Source organism: Alnus glutinosa, chromosome 7 (assembly GCF_958979055.1).
Source record: "Alnus glutinosa chromosome 7, dhAlnGlut1.1, whole genome shotgun sequence".
In the NCBI taxonomy this organism is placed as follows: Eukaryota; Viridiplantae; Streptophyta; class Magnoliopsida; order Fagales; family Betulaceae; genus Alnus; species Alnus glutinosa.
The window spans coordinates 17,337,820-17,362,387 of record NC_084892.1 but is presented as its reverse complement, the minus strand read 5'-3'; the positions used below and the strand labels follow the sequence as shown (position 1 = coordinate 17,362,387).

General features: G+C 35.8%; 2 protein-coding genes across 2 annotated transcripts; both read right to left on the bottom strand.

The window, feature by feature from the left end:
• Positions 1 to 8,037: 8,037 nt before the first annotated feature.
• Positions 8,038 to 23,307, bottom strand: LOC133872329 (uncharacterized). The gene is made up of 2 exons (XM_062309818.1): positions 23,048 to 23,307; positions 8,038 to 8,312 (listed from the first exon to the last, which is right to left on the bottom strand). The coding sequence occupies exons 1-2, from the start codon at positions 23,202 to 23,204 to the stop codon at positions 8,140 to 8,142; spliced, it is 330 nt and encodes a 109-aa protein (XP_062165802.1). The 5' UTR covers positions 23,205 to 23,307; the 3' UTR covers positions 8,038 to 8,139.
• LOC133872489 (uncharacterized) lies at positions 13,085 to 13,868 on the bottom strand. The gene is made up of 2 exons (XM_062309999.1): positions 13,574 to 13,868; positions 13,085 to 13,425 (listed from the first exon to the last, which is right to left on the bottom strand). Exons 1-2 carry the CDS (start codon positions 13,710 to 13,712, stop codon positions 13,154 to 13,156), a joined length of 411 nt encoding a protein of 136 aa, XP_062165983.1. The 5' UTR covers positions 13,713 to 13,868; the 3' UTR covers positions 13,085 to 13,153.
• Positions 23,308 to 24,568: the final 1,261 nt, after the last annotated feature.

Genomic DNA, 24,568 nt, shown 5'->3' with positions numbered 1-24,568 from the left:
TTCTTAATTAAAGTTGGGATTGTTGTATGCTATTCTGTTATATTAATTAAATATATAATATGTTTTCCCTTGGTTATTTGTCAATTTTGATTATATATTTTATAAGGTTTTAAAAAAATTGATTATACTGGAATAATTCCGGTATAATTAAATTTATTAAATTGGAAATCAACTTTCCAACTAAGGTTTAGTGGCACATAAATCATGTGCAATGAAACATGATTTTATGGCACATATATAAACGTGCAGGAAATTAAAATTGCTGGCACATAAATCATGTGTCATGAGACATAGTTTGCTGGCACCTATTTAGGTGCGCAAAATTGTGTTATATATGTGCCAGAAAATTGAGTTTCTTGGCACATGATTTATGTGCCAGCAAAATTAATTCCCTGCACATATATCATGTGTCAGAAAAACCAATTTTATTGACACATAACTTATGTGTCAGGAAAAATTAATTCCTTACACATATATCATGTGTCAGAAAACCAATATTACTGACACATAACTTATGTGTCAGGAAATTTTCCTGACACATAAGTTATGTGCCAAGAAATGAACTTTCTTGACTACAAAGCTGCGACATTAGAGATATGTGGGGAATTAAAGGTCAGGAATTGTTTCTTGACATTTAATACCTACTTCTTGACACATAATAAATGTCAAAAAATGCCTTTTTTTTGTAGTGAGATTTTCTTTTTTCCTTTTTTTTTTTTCATTATTTTCTTCTTGTACTTTCTATTCAAATCCATTGAGTTGAGAAAAATCGGATGCTCTCCGTGCATAGGCAAATTTGCAGAATTAGAGATAGGGGATGGGTTTCAGTGGGACCGGGTTTATCCTCCCTCGATCACGGACATACTAGTTCATGTATTTAACTAGTTATACACAGCTCGCGACAGTATCTTGGCACAAAATTACGTTGAGATATGGAAATGACCTAAAGAGATGTCGAGTTAGACAAAGTGGGAACTCAACCGAAAAAATAAAATAAAGTAGACAATGGAAGTTGACTTCGTGCACAAGTACCTCCGCTCCTTTTATATTATATTAAACTTAATAATAATTCTACATACCTTCTGCTCCTCTATATAGGTGCCATCCCGCACCTCTTCTCTACACATCTTTCCATCGCCAATCTAATTTGCTCCTTTGGCAATCTTTGATAAGATTATGGCGCAGAAAGCTTCACTCAGGCTGTTGGTGCTCTTCTTGGGTTTTTCCTATGTAGTGTCCACTGCTGCTGTGCCTACGACTAGTAAGGCTCATTCTAGGTTTTTGATGCAAATCATATATGTAGATATATATGCATTTCTTTGAAACATAATTGAGCGATTTATTTGTTTTGCCTGCTTATTAGGAAGCCTGAAGTCAAACAAGGAGGATCTTCTGCCTCAGGTCTCTCTCTCTCTCTCTCTCTCTTGTGTGATTTTTAAATCTAAAAATCGAATTCTGCCATGTTGATGAGGTGTTTTAGGATTTGCAGGATGCAATAGATTTGATGGATGGCGAGGATCTGTTGGATGTAGGGGAAGGATCTATAGAAGGAAGAATGGATTGGGAAACCGTGGACTACAAGGAAGCAAGATCAAATCCAATCCATAGTCCCCCTGGACGAACTTGAGTCCAAATTCTTAAGATGTTGTGTATAGTTTGTGTATAGTTTGAAACTTTGAAGGAGCGTTTCTGGGTTTGGATCTTGAATTGTGTGGTGCTTTCTTCTGCTACTGCATCTTGGAAAATGTGTGCTTTTTGTGTATAGTGTGTGACCTAAAAGGTGTTTGGTGTTTGTCTTGTGAAATATGAGTTGTGTGACCTAAAAGGTGTATGCTGTTTGTCTTCTGAAATATGACTAGTGTGACCTAAAAGGTGTATGCTGTTTGTCTTCTGAAATATGACTAGTGTGACCTAAAAGGTGTATGCTGTTTAATTAATTGTCTTCTGAAATATGACTAGTGTTATCCATGGTCTCTTCCTTTTATTTTCAAAGCATAATTTGTGCTATATTTACACAGCATGGCAAATCCAGCCAGCCACAAAACTACTGAGAAAAAAATAAAAATTAAAAAGTAGCAAAATCGGGGTTGTAACAGAAACACAAAAAGAAAAAAGAGAAAGATTGTAAACTCTTTTTTTTACAAGGCTTTAGATCCTAATTTCAGAAAACTTGGTATCCCTAATTAAACTTGGATTAAATCGTTATTAACAAATGGGGTATTAATATTTTCCAAAAATACATGGAAAATTATTTTCTGAACCAATATCTGGTTACCATACATTTTTCCATAAATTTCTAACAATATTCTCGCATAAGAGATTTTACTTCACTCTCACTCTTTTTCATAAAAAATTTGGAATTAAATTTGGGCCATTGAAAAATAACAGCACATGTATTGTAATTAAATTTTGCAGCATATAAGGCAAATCCTTGGCATAATAAGTTTGCTAAAGAAGATAGTTATTTTTAGGATTCAGAGAGTGTAGGACAATATTTGATAAGTGCATCCTTACGTTTGACAAGGAAATATATAAAGACAACCCCCCAGGGAAAAAGTAAACTGGATGCAACCATATGGATGAACAAGCAGGCAAGAAGGATCTAAATGACCAACTTATTAAGAAGAGCCACATGCAGAATTGAAGAAAATCACAACTATTACATAACCTTTCTTATGTATTATTATCACAACTAATAAATTAGAAAGAAAATTAAAAATTTTGTAAATAAATAAAAATTTGTAAAATTGTTCTCTAATTACTTTTGTTGTTTTTCAAGTTTAATTTTTATATATTACGTTTTTCAAAGCTTAAAGAAATAGGTATGAATAACTTTATATTTGTTGGCCAAGGAGAATCTTTTAAGTCCTAGCTAGAAAATTAAAGGTCTCTAAATTATAATACTGAGATCCTTTGGAATGTAGAGATTCATATTTATTCCAGTAATTCAAAATTATGTATGTACATATTCCCATTATTTTGAGTGTCTAGTATGATAATAAAATGCACAGAAAGCGATGTTTAAGATAACAGTAAATTACGCTATTTGATTTCTGATTTTGAAGAGAAAATAAATTGTATCTTTACACCATATCCTTTTTCTTCTTCTACTGTTACTTTCTTATATCTTCAATTGTCAAACATTTTCCTACAAAAGAGAAAACGATTCATAAATTTTAATTTCAAATTTCTTAAAAAAAAAAAAAAACGATTCATATATCTTCAAATGTTTTAATTTCAAACATTTTCCTAAAAAAAAAGTACTTCCCATCTTTGTCCTTAATTCGTCGTATACCATTTCTCTTCTTAGCGCTACTTCATAATAATCTCTTTTCTTTAGAAGTGAGAGAGGTCATGACGCAACATCCCATTGGAAAAGACAGAATGAAGCTTTTCAAATTAAAGCACCAAAAAATTGTACTGAAAAAAACATAGAAAAGCAGATGGAGACCATATTTCTACGTCTATATATATATACATACAGAGTAATAATTCACTACTATCTAAATATATAATTTTTCACCATCTTAATTATGTTGTAAGGTGATTCCTCACCTTAATTTATTTTTAAAAAATTAAAAAACTCAAAAAGTAATGAAAGATCACCTTGCTACATAGACAAGTGGTGAAAAGTTGTATATTTGGGTGACATTGAATCATTACTCATATATATATATTTAAAAATGACAGTGCAAATTAGTTTGAAATTGGATTCATACAATATCTTTTTTTGTGGTTTTCCAAATATCATCTTCCTAGGTGTCTGATATACAGTTGTTTGCAGTATGAATGATTGTTCTAGGAAGCGAAATTCAGCCTCGTTTGGTTCTTGGTTTGTTGTAATGTTGCATAAATAAATGTGAATGTAATTTACAATGTTATTTACTGAAAAGCAAAAATTAAACTGCTTTAAAAAACATGAGCAAACGAGAACACTCAGTTTGTACGTTCTATATACTACTTGTTGTCTCGGGAAACTTTATCTAGAATGTTCCCATAGCAATATCAATATAGCTGCAATATTGATCATATGGTACATATGTTCTTAGTATAGTACTGAGCTTATTTTTTATGTATTCAGGAGTGACAGCTTGTGAGACTCGTCGCCCTAGTGGGCAACAAGACGTGCTTGTGCTTGAAGTTGTTGACACACCAAATGTTCCTGGACACCCACCCACCAACTCCCTGTTTGGGAGCACAGGGAAAAAGCTTTCAGGTGTTTCATTTATCAAGTACGGCGACAACATACACCGTTTGTTTATTACATGAATCATTATATTTGTACCATAAAACCTTAATCAGCTCTATTTATCAAAACCACTGAAGTTTTATGAATTATAAAGTGCCCCCACAGTACCAAACTTTTAAATAAAACAGCAAAAAGAAGTTTTCCATTGATGGAACACTAACAACGGATAAGAATAGGAAATCATTTTTATTTGTTTATTAATATTATAAGATCACAAGTTTACAACATGACGGCCATCAGTATTCGTGTCATTCAACCGAGCCCAAAGTTGGTAGTTTCTGGCGAAGCAAAGTACTACGCAAAATGTTGACAGTGGATGGCCTGCATCTGATCTATATATATATGGTACAAGATTGCTCCGAGAGTGAAAATGAATTAATTGATGATTAAGGAATTAACACAGATCGCGAGTAGTAATTTTGCAAAATGTTGATAACAACTCTTGGTATTCTATTCATCCAAAAAAATACTCTAGGTATTCTCAAGATCGAGGCGACCCAGGTCCAATCACATGATCTTCAACAATCAATGGGTTATTTAAGAATTGGGTGAAGGACCTCTCCTTTATGTTGCCCATAACCATGTTGGCTCTTATGCTTGCTGCCTTAATCATTCTTCTTTCTTTCATTTTTGGTTTTTAGTTTTTTTAACCATTTTAGTAGTACAAGATGTACGAAAGAATAACCATGTTGATGGATTTGGGATTCCATTTAATCTTGTGGACCTAATTTCTTTTCTCTTTTCCAAGTTGGTTTTGGACTTGCCTCCAACGGGCATTTTATTTTTCCTTCTCGTGCCAGCAAATGTTCAATATTTGGCCACCCACCGTTTTTTTATTTTTTTATTTTTTATTTTTATTTTTATGACACGTGCACGAACACTTGTTTTATGTTTTAAGTAACACTATTCTTCATATTTTTTTTATTAGTTGATCTGACATGTTTAATTGGCTTCCCATATTAGTCACTCCAGACAAAAAAAAAAAAAAATACTTAAAACATAACAAATCAACCGATATAAAATATAGAGATATAATAAATAATTAGTGCATAGAGATGCATCACTCTTTTGTTTTTGCAATGACACCCTATAAAACTTATACGCTATGTTTATTAATGAATTTTGAGATTTTTGTTTTTTTGTTTTAATTTAAAGTTTCCTGATATGACTTAAAGGTGGTAATTTTTTTATTTTTTTTGGTGTTTTCCTCAGAATTTTGAATGGTCTATTAGTGTCGTTGAGCTGAGAATTAAAAAAAATAAAAAATAAAAAATAAAGACAAAAGATAAAGCTGTTAACAAATATCTGGTAGCCATAATATATATATATATATATATATATATAATAATAATAATAAAAATAAAAATAAAAATAAAAAATTGAAGAGAAAACGTTTTTAGTCTCACTTTCAGCTGCATATATACCTTGGGTGCCGCACCACAAATTTGAGAGGGTTACAGCATTTTTTTTTTCTTTTCTTTTTGGGAGGCATACCTTAGAGAGCTCTAGAGAAGTCACCCCTATCTCATCTAGCTTACGAATGTCCAATGGATTGACTCTTATTGTAATGCCCCCTATAAAATTAGTATCTTTAAAAGATTAATTCAATTACACAACCAACAAAAATATATTTTTACAAAAGAGAATGCTTTTAAAATTCATTATTTATCCTATCACGAACAATTTCCATTATTCCTAGAACGTTAGATGCACCTTTGACAAATGTTTGTCATTCCTTTACAAGATCGAGAGAAACCCTAACTGACAAACCCAGTCATCCTTATCCATTTTTTGCGAATGCTTGGAGTTCCCGTCGAGAACGACCCTGGTCCCCCTCCAGGAACGTTCGTGGCCCGCACCATGAACGATCGTTGATGTATTGTACAGCTTATCAGAAGGTACATCCCACGTGCGTGTATGTTAGATCATACCACGAACAATTGCGGCCGTATGCCGAATGATCGTCTAACCCTAAATTTTACACGAACATTTGTTTCTTAGGAATATTGTTCGCCAAATGACCGAATCAGTTGATCTTTATCCTCTGCATTCCTTGCATATAAGTATCCCTTACCCCACGCCTCTCAGCACCATTTCTTCTTCATACGCCTTTTCTATTACACTTCTTGGTTAGAGGGAAGTTCTAAACTGAGAAGATGAGTTTTGTTGATAAATCCACCTTCATTGAGGTAACCCTTGTTGCTTAACCCTCCTTTCACAATTATTAATATTCTATACTTATTGGTTCATTATTTATTTTACAATTTTCATTACATGCAAGCTTTATGGATTAATTTCCCTTTTAAAATAAAATGACCTTTTATAACGCCCAAGAAATAAATTAGTGTTTAGTATTAATAAATTATATTTATTAAGTAAGATGGAACTAATATTATGTTTTTAAGGGACGTCTATTGTTGTGCAAATATCTACCTAAATAAATAGATAAATATTTGTACGTTTTACTCGCAAGTGCACAAGATCAAAACGATAGTATAGTAAGCAAATACGAGATCATTCCCACGAGGATTGGTAAATTATGCTTAAAAAGATATTCCTAAAAGAGATATGTTTAATAAGACGGGATAAAAGATTGAATTAAAAATAATAATAAGAAAAGGTAGGGCTTCAATATCCACTGTTAATCATACTCAAATAAGATTCGCAATATGCACAATACTACAATCATAACATGATGCTTAATGTTTACCAGCCACAAGGGAATGGTATCTTCTCCTAAAGCTATTGATTTCCCTGAGCAACGAGTTAGGCATGGTATCTACTCTAACTCTTTTCTTCCTTGAAAGATTTAACATGGTATCTACTAAGTTGTTCTTCAAGAAAGCATAAATCTATGGAAATCGATAAACACACTCAGATTGGAACATGGTATCTATTCCAGTTGTCTTTATGTTAATTGATCCAAGAACCTGTGTCGGGGTTCTTTCGTTACTCTATTATGCCCAGGATTCGGTCATCCAAATTGACATAAATAACAAATCCATACCACATGCATATGATGACCAAACATAAACATGCGAGGAATTCAAGAAACTAGAATTAATCAAGTTAAACATCAATATATTAATTGTAGCAAAGCAAATTGAAAAACTTAAAGAGACGTGATTAGGGCTTCAATCGAGCCCTAACTAAAGTATTAGTTACAACTAATATAAACTAAAATTATATACATACAGAAAATAAATAAAGGAAGAAAATAAAAACTAGAAAGAACCTCCTTGATGTAGTTTTTGATTCTTCCTCAAAGCTTGTGTGTCTTTTCTTCAAAGGCTAGAGGCCTATTTATAGGGATTAGAGAAGCTCTAGAATTCTTATTACAATTCTAAGTAGGTCTTCTAGTCCAAATAGACACTACAAAAAAAAATGTTTTTTGCCACTTGCAATTCGCCACGTGTACGGTCACTGTACACGTGGCGAACTGTTAGCCACGTGCAAGTGGCCACGTAAATACACGTGGTGAATCCGGGTGACACTAATTGCACAATTGGCCGCGTGTATTTTAATACGCGCGGCCAATTGGCCGCGTATATAATAATACACGCGGCTAACTGTTGGCCGCTCGTACATTAATACACGCGGCCAACTGTGAAATTTTTTTCTTAATATTTAATTCTGTTTTTTAATTTCTTTTTATTTAAAATATATATATATTTTTACTAAAATTCTCCAAAAATATTTTATCCAAAAATATCACAAAATCAAATTACACAAATTAATCAAAATAACAATATTTAAAAATTTGAATACCATGTACTAATAAATGTATTCGTTACTAACAACAAATACTTACACAACAATATTAACAAATTTGAAAATCTTGATCTAATAAAGTTATTCGTTACTAACAAAAAAAAAAACACACAAAATATCTACAAATCTGGAGGACGTCGCTGCGGATCACGAGGTGCAATCCCGGGCGTGAACTCGCCAACCGGCGATTGTCCCGCAAGAGATGGTGTAATGGGCGATGGAGTCCCGAGAGGGGATTGTTGGCTCAGCAATTGTCCAACAGGCGACAACGTACCAATCGTTGTCGCATTACCTGCAAGTAATAAAAATAATTAACCTATATAATATTGTATGCAAATTTAAACAAGTAATGAGAACAAATTAAAAATAAACCTAAGTGTATACATAATATGAACCATACCTGCAGGCGCACTACTAACAGACGACGTACTACCTACGTGTGCACGTGAAGACTGCTGAGCACCAGGGCATACGAACGATAATCCTGTAGAGGACATGAAGGCCTCAAACTGTCGCATGCGCTGCTCCATAGCATCAAACTATCGTATGCGCTGCTCCATGCTGTCAGCCCACTCTCTCTCGGCCCGCACTATGCCCTCCAACCCGTCATTCCTCTCTCTCTCTCGGCCCCTAACATGATATCCATCTCCGCAATTTTGTGGGCAGCCCAATCCTGAGATTTGCACTCGGCCGGTCCCCCCCGTGTGCGGGCCTTATACGAGAAACAAGTCCCGCGAACAGAAGTAATGTTCGACCCAACTTGCCGAACCCTACCCCCATACTCGGGTCGCCCAACTGCCTGCTCGTATGCGTCGCCAGGTGCCCAACGCACCGTATCTGATGAAACGGGATCCGTGGCAGCAGGATTAGCGGACAAACTCTGAGTCATCCGCTCTTGTACGTCGTCAACATACAATACACTGGTAATTAATAAATACTTTATCACACGCATAACTAATAAATATTAATAACATAGAACAGTAGCATACGCATAGGTCCCGTGTTCGCTCGTTCAGATAAGTGCTGTCTTTCCTTGTGTGCGTCTTCACAAACGACTCGGCGCGAGTGGGGGGCGTGCCAGATGTAGATGCCTGTCGCCATACAGTATAAATATATAACAAACATTGGATATTCATTTAATGTTAAGAAAGAACAATTACACACGAATAAGAATTAAAACATTTACATATTGTTTCATACCTCATCGTGATTAAATCTGGCATAACTTTTGGACCCCAGACTATGGGGGATGTCATTCTGCTCCCACAGCCGCTTCATTCGTTCAGACCTCGCCTTTGCATTAAACATTCCGAAAAAAAATGTAAGAATTGACACACTTAATTACTTATGTGCTATGATTAAATGAACTGTTTATTAAAAAAACATAACATTATAGTAATACATTCAAAGACCTACATACCTGATTTCTTTTTGTGCACCACTCGTGCAGTACGTCCTCCACATCCGTTTGGTCATACTTATCAAAAAACGTATCTGGCATTCTCGCACGTATTGTCAATGGCGTGTCACCGTCTCGAATATTTAGCTGGGTCCTCAACTTCGACTTCCACGAACGGTGCTTACGGCCCATATCACCCCAGAATTCGTTTTGTGCCAGACGCTGGTCGACAAATACGGGTACATAAAATTCTTGTTGCACATTCAATTTAAGGATTAATTTTAGCAGTTCAACAAAAACTTAATCTTAACTTTAATTTCACTAAATACATATATTAGTTTCATACACATACCATTATGGCATTCCACATAGCCCGCTTAATCTGCTTATCTACCTTTGCCCATTCGTCCCGCAAGTGAATGTGGGACCCGCTCCGTAAAAGCTTGCCTGCAGCCCGTCTATAACGATTGCATGCTCGTCCCACGGGTTGTGTTGCAGCATTGTACTGCAACACAACTTTCTTCCCCCTCGGGAGCACCCAATTTCTCTCTGGGTCCTTAATCACCTCAAAATAGATGCTCCCGTCTGGGTTATACCCTAGTCAATAAATATAAAACGTTAATATATTAACACTAAATAACTTAATTATATTAATAAATTAAAAATTCAATTTAAATATTATACGAACTTACTAAATTAAGATATAATGATGTATAAAAATGTACTTACCCATCAGCCGAATATGGTCGATCGCTATGCGCTCGGTCACTGGGTCGCCAGCATGCTCCTCGCCTACCTCATTTGCCGGGTGAGGCTCATCATGATGATCGTCATCCGAAGGCATATCCTGGGGGACATCATAGGCCAACTGATCAAGACCCAACATCACATCGTCCCCCTCATGGGGCATCTAGCTCTCCCCCACATCTGGGTCCTGACTCTCCCCAGAAAGCGGCAACTGGCTCTGTCCATAAACAGGCACCTGGCTCTCCCCAGGTGCCGGGCCCTGGCCCCCTGCCGGTGCCGACATCTGTCACGACCGCATAGCCGGCATAGGCATCGCCCCCCGCTGTGACAGCGGGAATCTGTCATCCTGAGTCTCACTATCAGGGTTGACTGGCATAGGTGGTGTAAGGGGGTATGGATAGTACAATGGGAATCTGCTTGGATCATGACACTCTCGCGCCCACCATCGATCAATATGACCCGGTGACGTGATCCCCAACTGCGAGAACGTCGGGTATGGAGAAGGAGAATATCCAGCTGAGCTCGTCTGGCCGGGATCTGACCTGCTCATCCCCGCCGTACCCGGGGGCAATGGTCTATAATCGGCGTCCGGGTGGTGTGGCCACGGTGTAGTATGTAGTGCCGCTGACATCGCCGGTGTGGACGTAGGTGGGTATGGAGAAGGAGAATATCCAGCTGCACTCGTCTGTCCGGGATCTGACGAGCTCATCCCTGTCGTACCCGGGGGCAATGGTCTATAAACGGCGTCCGGGTGGTGTGGCCAGGGTGTGGTATGTAGTACCGCTGACATCGCCGGTGTGGATGTAGTCGTGCAAGGCACGGGTAGGCGTGGTGCACGATGTACGCAAGTAGGGGGTCTCTGGTCCATCGAAACCTGCGAACAAAAATGTAGACACTACAAAAAATTTGCTCATTAGCGGCCAACAAATTTGGCCGCTAATGATGTTATTTTGGCTACTATTGATTAATAGCGGCCAACTTTGGCCGCTAAAGTGTGGCCGCTAATAGTCCGACGCTAAAGACTATTAGCGGCCACTTTTTTGTGTTTGCCGCTAATAATTGCTTTATAGCGGCCACTAAGTTCGCCGCTAAAAGTAATTTTGTCCGCCGCTAATAATTGTCAACTGAGTCTAAAGTTGCCGCTAATACTAGACTATTAGCGGCGACACGTATGTGGCCGCTAATAGTTAAAACAGTTGGGTATTATTAGCGGCCACATTTGTGGCCGCTAATAGTCTAGTATTAGCGGCCACATGTGTGGCCGCTAATAATACCCATTTGTTTTAACTAGATGTGGCCGCTAATAGTCTAGTATTAGCGGCCACATGTGTGGCCGCTAATAATACCCATTTGTTTTAACTATTAGCGGCCACATCTGTGGCCGCTAATAGTCTAGTATTAGCGGCCACATGTGTGGCCGCTAATAATACTCATTTGTGTTAACTATTAGCGGCCACACATGTGGCCGCTATTACTATTAAAAAAAAAAAATATATTCAAATTCACCCATCCTCACTTATGAATTAAATCTTTACATGCATATTGCAATACTTTAAAAGAAATACATTCTATGCATAAGCAAAATAGTATTGCATAAATTAATTAATAAGTGGACTATATTGCCAGCCATAAAGCTATTCCTATGTTAAGGTCCTACAATTTCTATTTCACTTGAGATATAATATACTATACATTAAAAAAACATAATAGCAGACATGTATCAATGACAAAAGAAGAGAGATCTGGAATTGATTAAATTTACTCTGTTATTTAGTTATTTCATGGGACAAAATAAGTTTATAGATCATAAGGTACCTTATGAGATCTAAAGGTGAGATTACGACGTAAGCCTACACTTAAGGAACATCAAAGCATGCTAATGAGATAATTATATGTACCTATCACTACAAAAAATTTGCTAATATACGTTCTCTCTCACAGAAAATGTCTGTAATTGTTTCTCAACACTCCTGTACATAAATGGATGTATTCTAAAGTTCAGATATGTGTAAAGAACGAGCATTTTGCTCATCTAAGTTAAAATTCTGCAGTAAAACCTGGACTGTTGGACAGATTCAAAAAGTCTAAGAGGATAAGATCTAGTATAGTACATGTACGCGAGTGATCTAAGTCACATGGTATGTGACAGTACTTAAATCTATAAGTGATTCTTCAAGGAAAACACTAAAAAATAATGTTTCTTCTAAATTCCAAAATAAAGGAAATGAAATGTGTACATGTCTCTTCAAGGATAACGTAAGACATGAAATTTAGAACAATGAACAGAAATTGAGGGATATTGGTATTACCGATTTATAAAGGTGGATAAAACTTAAAACTTACTTCATTGCATTTGTGATTACATAAAATGGGTCTGGTCCAGCAGCCACAAAAACCAAATAACTCCCCTCAAATCCTTCAACAGTGGAATCTCCTGCAAGAAACCACAATCCCTCCCCTCAATCCCTCCCATAATCCCATCTCCCACTATCATCGCCAGAAAGAGGCAGCAGACTCGAAATTGTAAACCCATCGGGTTTCACCCCATCATTCTATATATATATATTTTACCACCTGCCCCAATTCCTTATCAAAACTGCAACCCCATCATTCTGTTTTGCTTATTAACCTCCATCCCCCCCCCCCTGCTTGGACAGCTAAAGCTGTCAAAAGTTCTGAAAGCATATGAAGCAATGAGAACCCATATTAAGAAACAAAAATTAGATTTGCGTAAATTCAACCAACTGAGACAGTACAAACTACTCTACCAAGGATTACAAATGAAAATATACCTTGAGAATGAAATCACAAAAGTGTCATAATATTCTGTTTTGGAAGAAACGGCCACACAAAACAGTTACACATAAAGAAGCTGTCTCTTTGAATAAAAATATCAGATAAATTTATCTACATAACTCATGACAAACATATAAAAGAGCATAAAAAAGGAAATCAAGCAAGGCGTGCCATGTATGTAAAATATCTACTCATGAACACATTAGCAAGTTGGGATGAGGATAAGAGACAAACCAATATTTGGAGAATGCATTCTTTAGCGTTGAAGGAGATGACTGTCCACAAACTGATGATAATGTGGCAAATGGATCTAACTGATCATGATCCAATGAAGCTGCTGTTGACGCCAGGGAGAGTTTCTTAACAGCAACTTCTAGATGTTCACAATCCTCATGACCCTCACTCACTGATACTGCATTTCTCCTTTGAAAATTTTTTGTTTGATTCTTGAGAAAATGCCGAACTACACAACAAACCAAATACTTCCTTGGTCGAAATTCAACAAAAGAAAAAAGAAAGAAACAGAGAGAGAGAGAGAAAGAGAGCGAATCTCTTTTCGCACCATATATAAATAAATAAATTACCAATGCAAGATGGACGAGACATCTTACCAGACTTCATATCCACTCTCTCAACCTTCCCATATCTACTGAAAAGCCGTTCCAGATCAGATGGTCGTGCGTCATACTCAAAATTTCCACAGAAGATGGGCTTCATTTTTCCTGCAACACTATAAGAAAGCACCATCATTATTTGATATATCTTGGACTCAATAAGAAGTAAACTTGGTCAAGCAACTGAAATTCGTGCATCTAACTGAAAGTAAGCATGACCACAGCATAATAACCCAGGGAATATCGTCTGCACATAAAATGCAAGTCAACTTATATATAATATGCTTATAACAGGATGCCATCTAAAACTACACAGATTGAGAGTTCGGAGTGGAAATTATGGCTCTTTTTCTGAAAATGAAACTAAAACCAGGGTAATTATATTTTCTTTTCCAATTGACCAAAATTTTTACAAGTCAAGCTTGTAGTAACCCATAATTCAACAAAGAAAAACCCATAAATCCACCCATCAATATGCAACAACCTCAAATTTGTAAATGCTTTCTCGAAATAAACCAAAATATTCAACTTAACACATTAGGAGTCACTACCCGCAGTCAAGGAGTAACAAAACACATTCAGATTGAATGAGGCTCATACACCAAAATTAGTTTGTGTCTAGGGTGTGAATACTATGGTTGTTGATGGTTACCCGAATATTCCCCATTTACCTCTGCTCCTTTTCCTGAGTTTTCTCACCAATCAAACAAAATCCAAATAAAACACACCCAAATAAAACGGAATCCAGAGCCCTAATCTATAATACCATAGTAGCACAAACAAAAATCTTAAAAATGAACTATAATGAAATAAACACCGCCTCACGCTTAAAATCTAAAAAACACATCAAGGATTAAGATTTGAGTGTTACCTTGAAAAACTCTTTTCTTCCTATTTCTTCTTCCCACACTCTCCCTCTCTCACTCTCTCTCGGCCTCTCGGTGAATCTCTCTCTCTCTTACTTTCTCTCTCTCTCTTGCTGGATCTCTGTTTAGTCTCTGAAAAAAAAAAAAAGGCGACAAGAAGAATGGGAGAAAGTGAGAAGAGGGGCGGGAGATTAAAAAAAAAAAATTGTGCGAAAATTTCGCCTCCCGCTTTAGTTTCAGTCTCCCGCTTATTATTTGGACAAAAAAAGATACCGTTTTATATCAGCGGCAACTTGTGTTGCCGCTAATAATCATGAATAAAAATTAGTCTAATCAATTTTTTAAAAAAAAAAAAAATAATAATTAATTAATTTAAATTAAAACCTATACAAAAAAAAAAAAAAAGGGTTAAATATTATTTAGCCTTATAACAACAATTTTTTATGAAGCATTAGGAACTAACAAGTGTCATGATTTTGCCCTTCAAACTGTTAATCTGTTGATTTAACCTCATCCATCAATCTTGACCATTATGATTAATATTAAATTAAAATTGATCAAAATGTTCCGAAAATACCCTTACTTTGACAGTTGAAAAATCAAAATTACCATTTTATTTATTAATTAATAGAAAAAGACAAAGTGTAATTTTGGTTTCTAAATGGTCAAACTAATGATCTATTGGTCCTATTGATTGATCAGGATCGATCGGATGATCTATCGGTCCTATTGATTGATCACGATCGATTGGATGATCTATCGGTCCTATTGATCAATCACAATCGATCGGATGATCTATCAATCCTATTGATCAATCACGATCTATCAGATGATCTATCGATCCTATAGATCAATCACGATCGATCAACTAATCTATCGATCGCGATCGATCGGATGATCTATCTATCGATCATATTGATCAATCGTAATCAATCAGATGATCTATCAATCCTATTGATCCATCACGATCGATCGGATGATCTATCGATCCTATAGATCGATCGGATGATCTATCAATCCTATAGATCAATCACAGTCGATCGGATGATCTATCGATCCTATAGATCGATCGCGATTGATCGGATGATCTATCTATCGATCATATTGATCAATCACAATCAATCAAATGATCTATCAATCCTATTGATCCATCACGATCGATCGGATGATCTATTGATCCTATAGATCAATCACGATTGATCGGATTCACAATCAATCGGATGATCTATCGATCCTATAGATCATCGCGATCGATCGGATGATCTATCAATCCTATTGATCAATTCCGATCGATAAGATGATCTATCGATACTATAGATCGATCGGATGATTTATCGATTTTAGGATAATATTAAATACTTAGATCAGATTATCTATCGGTCCTATTGATTAATCATGATTGATCGGATGATCTATCGGTCCTATCAATCGATCGCAATCGATTGAATGATATATCAATCCTATTGGTATATCAAGATCGATCGGATGAACTATCGATCCTATTGATCGATCACGATCGATCGGATGATCTATGGATCATATTGGTCTATCAAAATCGATCAATAGGATCGATAGATCATCCGATTGATCGTGATCGATCAATAAGACCGATAGATCATCAAATCGATTGTGATCGATCCATAGGATCGATAGATCACGATCGATCTTGATAAACCAATTCGATCTTGATAGACCTATAGGATCGATAGATCATCCGATCGATCTTGATAGACCAATTCGATCTTGATAGACCTATAGGATCGATAGATCATCCAATCGATCTTGATAGACCTATAGAATTGATAGATCATCAAATCGATCGTGATAAATCAATATATCGATAGATCATTCGATCGATCGTGATCGATCAATAGAATTGATAGATCATCCAATCGATCTTGATAGACCAATAGAATCGATAGATCATCCGATCGATCGTGATCGATCAATAGAACCGATAGATCATCCGATCGATCGTGATCGATCAATAGGACCGATAGATCATCTAATCGATCATGATCGATCAATAGGACCGATAGATATTCGATCGATCTTGATAGACCAATAGGATCGATAGATCATCCAATCGATCGTGATCGATCGATAGGACCGATAGATCATCCGATCGATCCTGATCAATTGATAGGACCAATAGATCATCCGATCGATCAATATGATCAATAGATCATTCGATCAATCTTAATAGACCAATAGGATCGATAGATCATTTGATCGATCGTAATAGAGTTTGACTGATCAGACTTCACACAATGAAGGTTTGATCGATTAATATGATTGATAAACTATCTGATCGACCATAGTGCATTAATTATGAAAACAATTTTTTATATTTTCTTTTTAAAAAAACCCAGGTTTCTATTAATTTTTATTTAAAAAAGGAAAAAGAACGATTTTTTTTTTGTTTTGCTGAAAGAAAAACCTAAAAATTAACTTCTTTTTTTAAAAAAATAAAACCAATTTTTAGGAAAAAAATAATAATTTTTACAAACAAATTAAAAAAATTAAAGAAAAACAAAAAAAAAAACTGAAAATTTTGAAAATATATAAAAAAAAAAAAACCGAAAAAAGAAAAAAAGTAAAAATATTATTAGCGGCCACATAAAAAAGTGGCCGCTAATAATTGATTATTAGCGGCCAAAAAAGTGGCCGCTAATAGTTCTGGAAAACATTTTTTTAAAAAAAAAAAAAACAAACAAAAAAATAAACAAAAAAGAAAAACTAGTTTTCTATTAATCTCTTTTTCTTTTTTTCTTTTTTTTTAAAAAAAAAGGAAAAAGAACGATTTTTTTTTGATAGAAAAACCAAAAATTAACTTTTCTTTTTATTATTTTAAAAAAACCAATTTTTTTTTTAAATATTTTTTACAAACAAATTAAAAAAATTAAAGAAAAAAAAAATTAAGAATGAAAAATATATATTTAAAATAAAAACAAACAAAAAAAATGAAAAATTTTGAAAACATTAAAAAAAAAAAAAAAAAAACAAAAAAAGTTAGCACATATTATTTTGAAAACATAACAAAAATGGTAAATATTATTAGCGGCCACATAAGTGGCCGCTAATAATCAACTATTAGCGGCCACAAATAAAGTGGCCGCTAATAATTGATTATTAGCGGCCAAAAAAGCGGCCGCTAATAGTTCTGGAAATCAATTTTTTTTTTTTTTTTAAAAAAAAACAAACGAAAAAATAAAAAGAAAAACTTGCTTTCTATTAATCTTTTTTTTTTTTTCTAAGAAAAAAAAGGAAAAAGAACGATTTTTTTTTTTTGTTGATAGAAACACCAAAAATTAACTTTACTTTTTATTATTTTTAAAAAAATTAAAGAAAAAAAAAATTAAGAATGAAAAATATATATTTAAAATAAAAACAAACAAAAAAAATGAAAATTTTGAAAACATTAAAAAAAAAAAAAAAAAAAAGGAAAAAAGTTAGCACATATTATTTTGAAAACATAACGAAAATGGTAAATATTATTAGCGGCCACATAAGTGGCCGCTAATAATCAACTATTAGCGGCCACAAATAAAGTGGCCACTAATAATTGATTATTAGCGGTCAAAAAAGTGGCCGCTAATAGTTCTAGAAAACAATTTTTTTTTTTTTAAAAAAAAGAAACGAAAAAATAAAAAGAAAAACTAGCTTTCTATTAATCTCTTTTTTTTTAAGAAAAAAAAAAAGGAAAAAGAACGATTTTTTTTTTTTTTTGTTGATAGGAAAACCAAAAATTAACTTTACTTTTTATTATTTTAAAAAAATTAAAGAAAAAAAAAATTAAGAATGAAAAATATATATTTAAAATAAAAACAAACAAAAACCAATGAAAATTTTGAAAACATTAAAAAAAAAAAAAAAAAAAAAAAGGAAAAAAGTTAGCACATATTATTTTGAAAACATAACAAAAATGGTAAATATTATTAGCGGCCAAAAAAGCGGCCGCTAATAGTTCTGGAAAACAATTTTTTTTTTTTTTTTTAAAAAAACAAACGAAAAAATAAAAAGAAAAACTTGCTTTCTATTAATCTTTTTTTTTTTCTAAGAAAAAAAAAGGAAAAAGAACGATTTTTTTTTTTTGTTGATAGAAAAACCAAAAATTAACTTTACTTTTTATTATTTTAAAAAAATTAAAGAAAAAAAAATTATGAAAAATATATATTTAAAATAAAAACAAACAAAAAAAAAATGAAAATTTTGAAAACATTAAAAAAAAAAAAATGAAAAAGTTAGCACATATTACTTTGAAAACATAACAAAAATGGTAAATATTATTAGCGGCCACATAAGTGGCCACTAATAATCAACTATTAGCGGCCACAAATAAAGTGGCCGCTAATAATTGATTATTAGCGGCCAAAAAAGTGGCCGCTAATAGTTCCAGAAAACAATTTTTTTTTTTAAAAAAAAAAAAACGAAAAAATAAAAAGAAAAACTAGCTTTCTATTAATCTCTTTTTTTTTAAGAAAAAAAAAAGGGAAAAAGAACGATTTTTTTTTTTTTTTTTTGTTGATAGAAAAACCAAAAATTAACTTTACTTTTTATTATTTTAAAAAAACCAATTGTTTTTTAAAAACATATTTTTTACAAACAAATTAAAAAAATTAAAGAAAAACAACAAAAAAAAATTAAGAATGAAAAATATATATTTAAAATAAAAACAAAAAAAAATGAAAATTTTGAAAACATAAAAAAAAAAAAAAAAAGGCTAAATATTATTAGCGGCCGTATATAAAAGTGGCCGCTAATAACTTGGCGGGGAATGGATTATTAGCGGCCAAAAAAGTGGCCGCTAATAATTGGTTATTAGCGGCCATTTTTTATATATGGCCGCTAATAACCAATTATTAGCGGCCACTTTTTTGGCCGCTAATAGTTTTATTATTAGCGGCGACATTAGTCGTCGCTAATAGTTTTCCGGAATTTTCCACACCTCCCCGCCAAGTTATTAGCGGCCATTTTTAGCGGCCACAATTAGGTGGCCGCTAATAGTTTACAAATAACGGCGACTATTAGTGGCCAATTGTTTTTGGCCGCTAATAGTGTATTATTAGCGGCCACTTTTAAAAGTGGCCGCTAATAACATGATCTTTAGCGGCCACTATGCGTTGGCCGCTAATAATGTGGCCGCTAATGATCAAATTTCTTGTAGTGAGACAAATTATTTGAAATTCGTATTAGTTTTGATATTAAAAAAGAATATGCATATTATACAATGAGCTCTATGCAAAATAAGAAAGTATTTTGAGTTTAAGCGAATTGTACCAACAATAAATATAGCAATCATTGTATAACAGGAGCTTCAATCGGATCAATGTCGGGCCTGTCGTGATCGAATTCATCATTCATATCATGCAGGTCATCAGTGCGTAGTACGAGCAGTACACACTCGTGATATGCATTATCTGCATCACTACTCCCTTCCCCCTGACCAACATCGTACACGTTGCGCGGTTTAGTCCTCAGGCACAAACCCAGTTTGGGTTCCTTCCATCCTCGACATAAAACACTTGGTCTACCTGAGATGTAAGCACGTAAGGCTCGTCAGTAAGCAGTTCTCCCTTGTGGACGAGGTGAGTGAAGTTGACAAACGCTAGGCCATAATCGTCGACTCTGAATCCTCTGTCCATCATGGGGTCCGCCCAATTGCACTTAAATAGGACGTACGTAGTCCTATCATAGTACTCGACCTCAACTACATCGGTTAATTGCCCGTAGTGGGTTTCGCATTCAACGGTTGGCACATGTACGCCGCTGTTCTGAGTCCTCCTTCCCACATCATGGGCTAGCGTGCGGAACAGTTTCCCGTTTACCACGTACCTGTTATACTTCACTGCTGTCTCCTTCAACCCTCTACTGCGCATAACCAATTTCTGCCCCAATTCCTCCCTACGTTGATCGTCAAGGCCATCAACCTATGTTATCATTTCATATATTAAAAGAATACATCGGTTAATAGCGGCATATTGTCGAACCCTATCTTAAAATGACACTGAACATAGGTAAATATTATATACCAAAATACCACTATTTCCTTACATATGCGCGGTACCACTCGCAGAACTTCTCATGATGTTGGGCTTCAATTAGAGCGTCCGTGATGCGACCCCTAACATATGATCGCTTAATAGCGTCTTTGTGCATCCTACATTCAGCGGATATAATTAAAAAATTAATTATTATCAATTATATCATTTGAATCCGGTTCAATATGTAAACACTACTTACATCCGCAAATTGAGAAACTCTTTAGAGTTGAACACAATATAACGATGAATCTGATGCATCGTCAACCGGTTCAAGCTAACTCGCATTCCCGCCCCCTTGAAACCATCAGGATTTTTCAAAGGTCTGTTGTGGAAGGTTGGTGCATTTTCTAGATATCTCGAACAGAACGTTACTAGCTCGGTCGCTATGTAACCTTCCGCAATGCACCCCTCAGGAGCCGCTTTGTTGCGCACATTCAACTTGAAACCCCCAAGACTCCTGGTGCACACACATAAACATTAAGGGCTTGTCCCCGTTTAATGCCACGAGTTACATGAAAATATATATATATATATATATATATATATTTTCTGCGAAATTTTACCTCTCTGCCGGGTACATCCACCTATATTGAACGGGTCCACCGAGTCTACACTCGCGCACAAGATGCACGACCAAGTGGACCATGCTAGTAAAAAACCCAGGGGGAAATACCTGTTCCAGCTTGCATAGTGTGATAAAGACGTCACCCTGCAGTCGGTCCATCTCAGCTTGAGTTAGCTTGGTCGAGCATATGCCTCTGAAAAATGCTGACATCTCAACGATAGGTCTGACCACTTTGTCTGCCAGTGACTGACGCAATGCAATTGGTAGAAGCTGCTGCATCAGTATGTGGCTGTCATGACTTTTTAACCCTAAAATTGTACTGTCCTTCATCCGAACACACCGTGAAATGTTCGAGGCATATCTGTCTGGAACTCTCACATTTCGAAGAACCTTTAAAATGCTTTCTTTATCCTCCTTGGACATCGTGTGACAAGCCGCCGGTATATATGTTTTACCATTTGCGGCGGTGAACGGATGCAATTTAGGTCTCAACCCCATCTCTTGCAAATCCAGCCGAGCTGCCAAGTTGTCCTTCGTTTCCCTTTAATGTCCAAAATAGTGCCAAGTATATTGTCCATGACATTTTTCTCTATGTGCATGACATCAAGATTGTGCCGAAGCAAATTGTCCTTCCAGTACGGTAATCTAAAGAAAATATTTTTCTTCTTCCACACAACATCATCAGCACCCCGTGCACCCGTCTTCCGCTTCTTCTGTCTCGTTTTACCTGCGTTCTCATCCCCAAACGCAACTCCGTCCAACTGTTGGAGGATCTCGTCCCCGCAAGGCACATCAGGAGCACATTCTAACTCCTCAGTCCCATCAAACGTTCTTCTGTTCAGCCGCCACAGATGTTCAGTTGGCAAGTACCTCCTGTGTCCCATGTAACAAAATTTACAACCGTTCTTCAAATGTTTAGAACGTGTCGAATACATGCAACAAGGACATGCCTTCACACCTTTGTTAGGCCAACCGGATAAATCTCCATATGCTGGGAAGTCGTTTATTGTCCACAACAACTGAGCTCGCATATTGAAATTCTTCATCTTCGCAGCATCTAGTGTTCGTACCCCTACATCCCACAGCTCCAACAGCTCATCAATCAGTGGCTGAAGGTAGACGTCGATATCCATACCAGGTGAGCTCGGTCTGGAGATAACCAGTGACAAGATGAATGACGTCTGTTTCATGCACATCCAATGAGGCAAATTGTACGGTACAAGCAATACGGGCCATGTGCTGTGGGATGTACTCATGTTCCCAAATGGATTGAATCCATCTGCTATCAGTCCAAGCCGCACGTTCCTACTGTCTGCCATAAAATCCGGATGTAGAGTGTCGAACGATCTCCATGCCTCACCGTCCGTGGGGTGCCTCAATACGCCGTCCCTAGTGCGGCCTTCTGCATGCCATCTCATATTGTGCGCAGTGTGCTCCGACATGAATAATCTCTGTAGCCGTGGGATGAGTGGAAACCATCTCAACACCTTCACTGGACGTTTTTCCCTCGACGATATTACCTCACCATCCTGATCTAAATGTATATCAGCCATCCACTTAGATTCTCCACATACGGTGCAGGTATCTAGGTCTTTATTGTCTTTCCAGAATAACATACAGTCATTATGGCACGCCGGAATCTTCTCGTACCCGAGACCCATGGAACTGAGGAATTTCTTCGCCTCGTATGTATTAACCGGCAAGGCCTCATCACAAGGAGGCAATAACTGACTGACAAGCTTAAGAATATCAGAAAAAATCTTGTTACTAATACCTCCAATGCACTTCAAGTTGTAGAAATGTACAGTAGCACTCAATTTACTGTGCTTTGTACCGGGGTGAAGTGGCTTGTCGGCAGTCTTCAACAACTGAAGGTACTTCAATGTGTCCCTTGCAGAGGTTCCTTCATTTACTTCTCCGGGATGGCCAACATGATCGGTTTCACCTACTTCGTGCACGCCGAAGGCGTCACGCAACATGGAGTGCATGTCACCACCTTGTTCCAGGTCTCCGCCTTGTTCTGTGACTTCTACATGTTCAATGCCACGGGCAGCCGTATCTGTGACACTGGGATGGTCGTGACCCCGAACAGGAGCAGCAGGGTTTAGGGTAGTCTCACCGTGCATATACCAGAAACCGTATCCCGTGGACATTCCCTTCCCCCCTATCAGGTGGGCAAGAACGTAATCTGGGGGGTGCCGCTGGTTATTCCGGCAGTACTTACATGGGCAGTAAATTTTGCCATCAACAGCCCTACAGTTAAGAACGGCAAATGCCTCGAACGCTCTACACCCATCATTATACTGTGTCGTACCCCTAGGTGCTGACATCCACGACTTGTCCATATTCCTCTGTACGTGAGTTAACAGTCTGAAACGAAATATGTTATTTGATTACAGCAAATAAAGTGCTTGTTTGTTTAATGTTTGTTTTAAACAGTTAACTCAAAGTATCGTTTTTTCATATTTTTTTTAGGGTTTAGGGTTTTTTTTTTTTTAGGTTTTAAGGTTAGGGTTTAGGTTTTTAAGGGTTCAGTTTTTGGGGTTAGGGTTTAGGGTTTAGGTTTTAATATTTGTAGGGTTTAGGGTTTTTAGGGTGTAGGGTTTTAGGGTTTAGGGTTTAACTAAAATAAAATAGTAATAAAAAAAAAAAAAAAGAGATCTCGAACCTTTTTCTTTTATATTTTTTAATATTCTTCTTTCTTTTTTTAGGGTTTAGGGTTTTTGATTTTTTTTTTTTTTTAGGGTTTATGGTTTTAGGTTTTTAGGGTTTAGTTTGTAAGGTTAGGGTTTGGGTTTACCTCACCATAAAAAAGTAATTAAAAAAAAAAAAAAGAGATCTCCCTCTTTTTTATTTTTTTATTTTTTAATATTCTTCTTTCTTTATTTAGGGTTTAGGGTTTTAAGGTTTCTTTTTTTAGGGTTTAGGGTTAAAAAGGTTAGGGTTTAGGTTTTTAAGGTTTAGTTTTTAGGGTTAGGTTTTTAAGGTTAGGGTTTTGGTTGTTAGGGTTTAGTTTTTAGGGCTAGGGTTAAAAAGGTTAGGGTTTAGGTTTTTAGGGTTAGGGTTTTAAGGTTAGGGTTTAGGGTTTAGGGTTTAGGGTTTTAAGGTTAGGGTTTAGGTTTTTAGGGTTTAGTTTTTAGGGTTAGGGTTTTAAGGTTAGGGTTTAGGTTGTAAGGGTTTTGTTTTTAGGGTTAGGGTTTAGGTTTTTAAGGTTTAGTTTTTAGGGTTAGGGTTAAAAAGGTTAGGGTTTAGGTTTTTAGCGTTAGGGTTTTAAGGTTAGGGTTTAGGGTTTAGGGTTTTAAGGTTAGGGTTTAGGTTTTTAGGGTTTAGGTTTTTAGGGTTTAGTTTTTAGGGTTAGGGTTTTAAGGTTAGGGTTTTAAGGTTAGGGTTTAGGTTGTTAGGGTTTAGTTTTTAGGGTTAGGGTTTAGGTTTTTAAGGTTTAGTTTTTAGGGTTAGGGTTAAAAAGGTTAGGGTTTTAAGGTTAGGGTTTAGGGTTTAGGGTTTAGGTTTTAGGGTT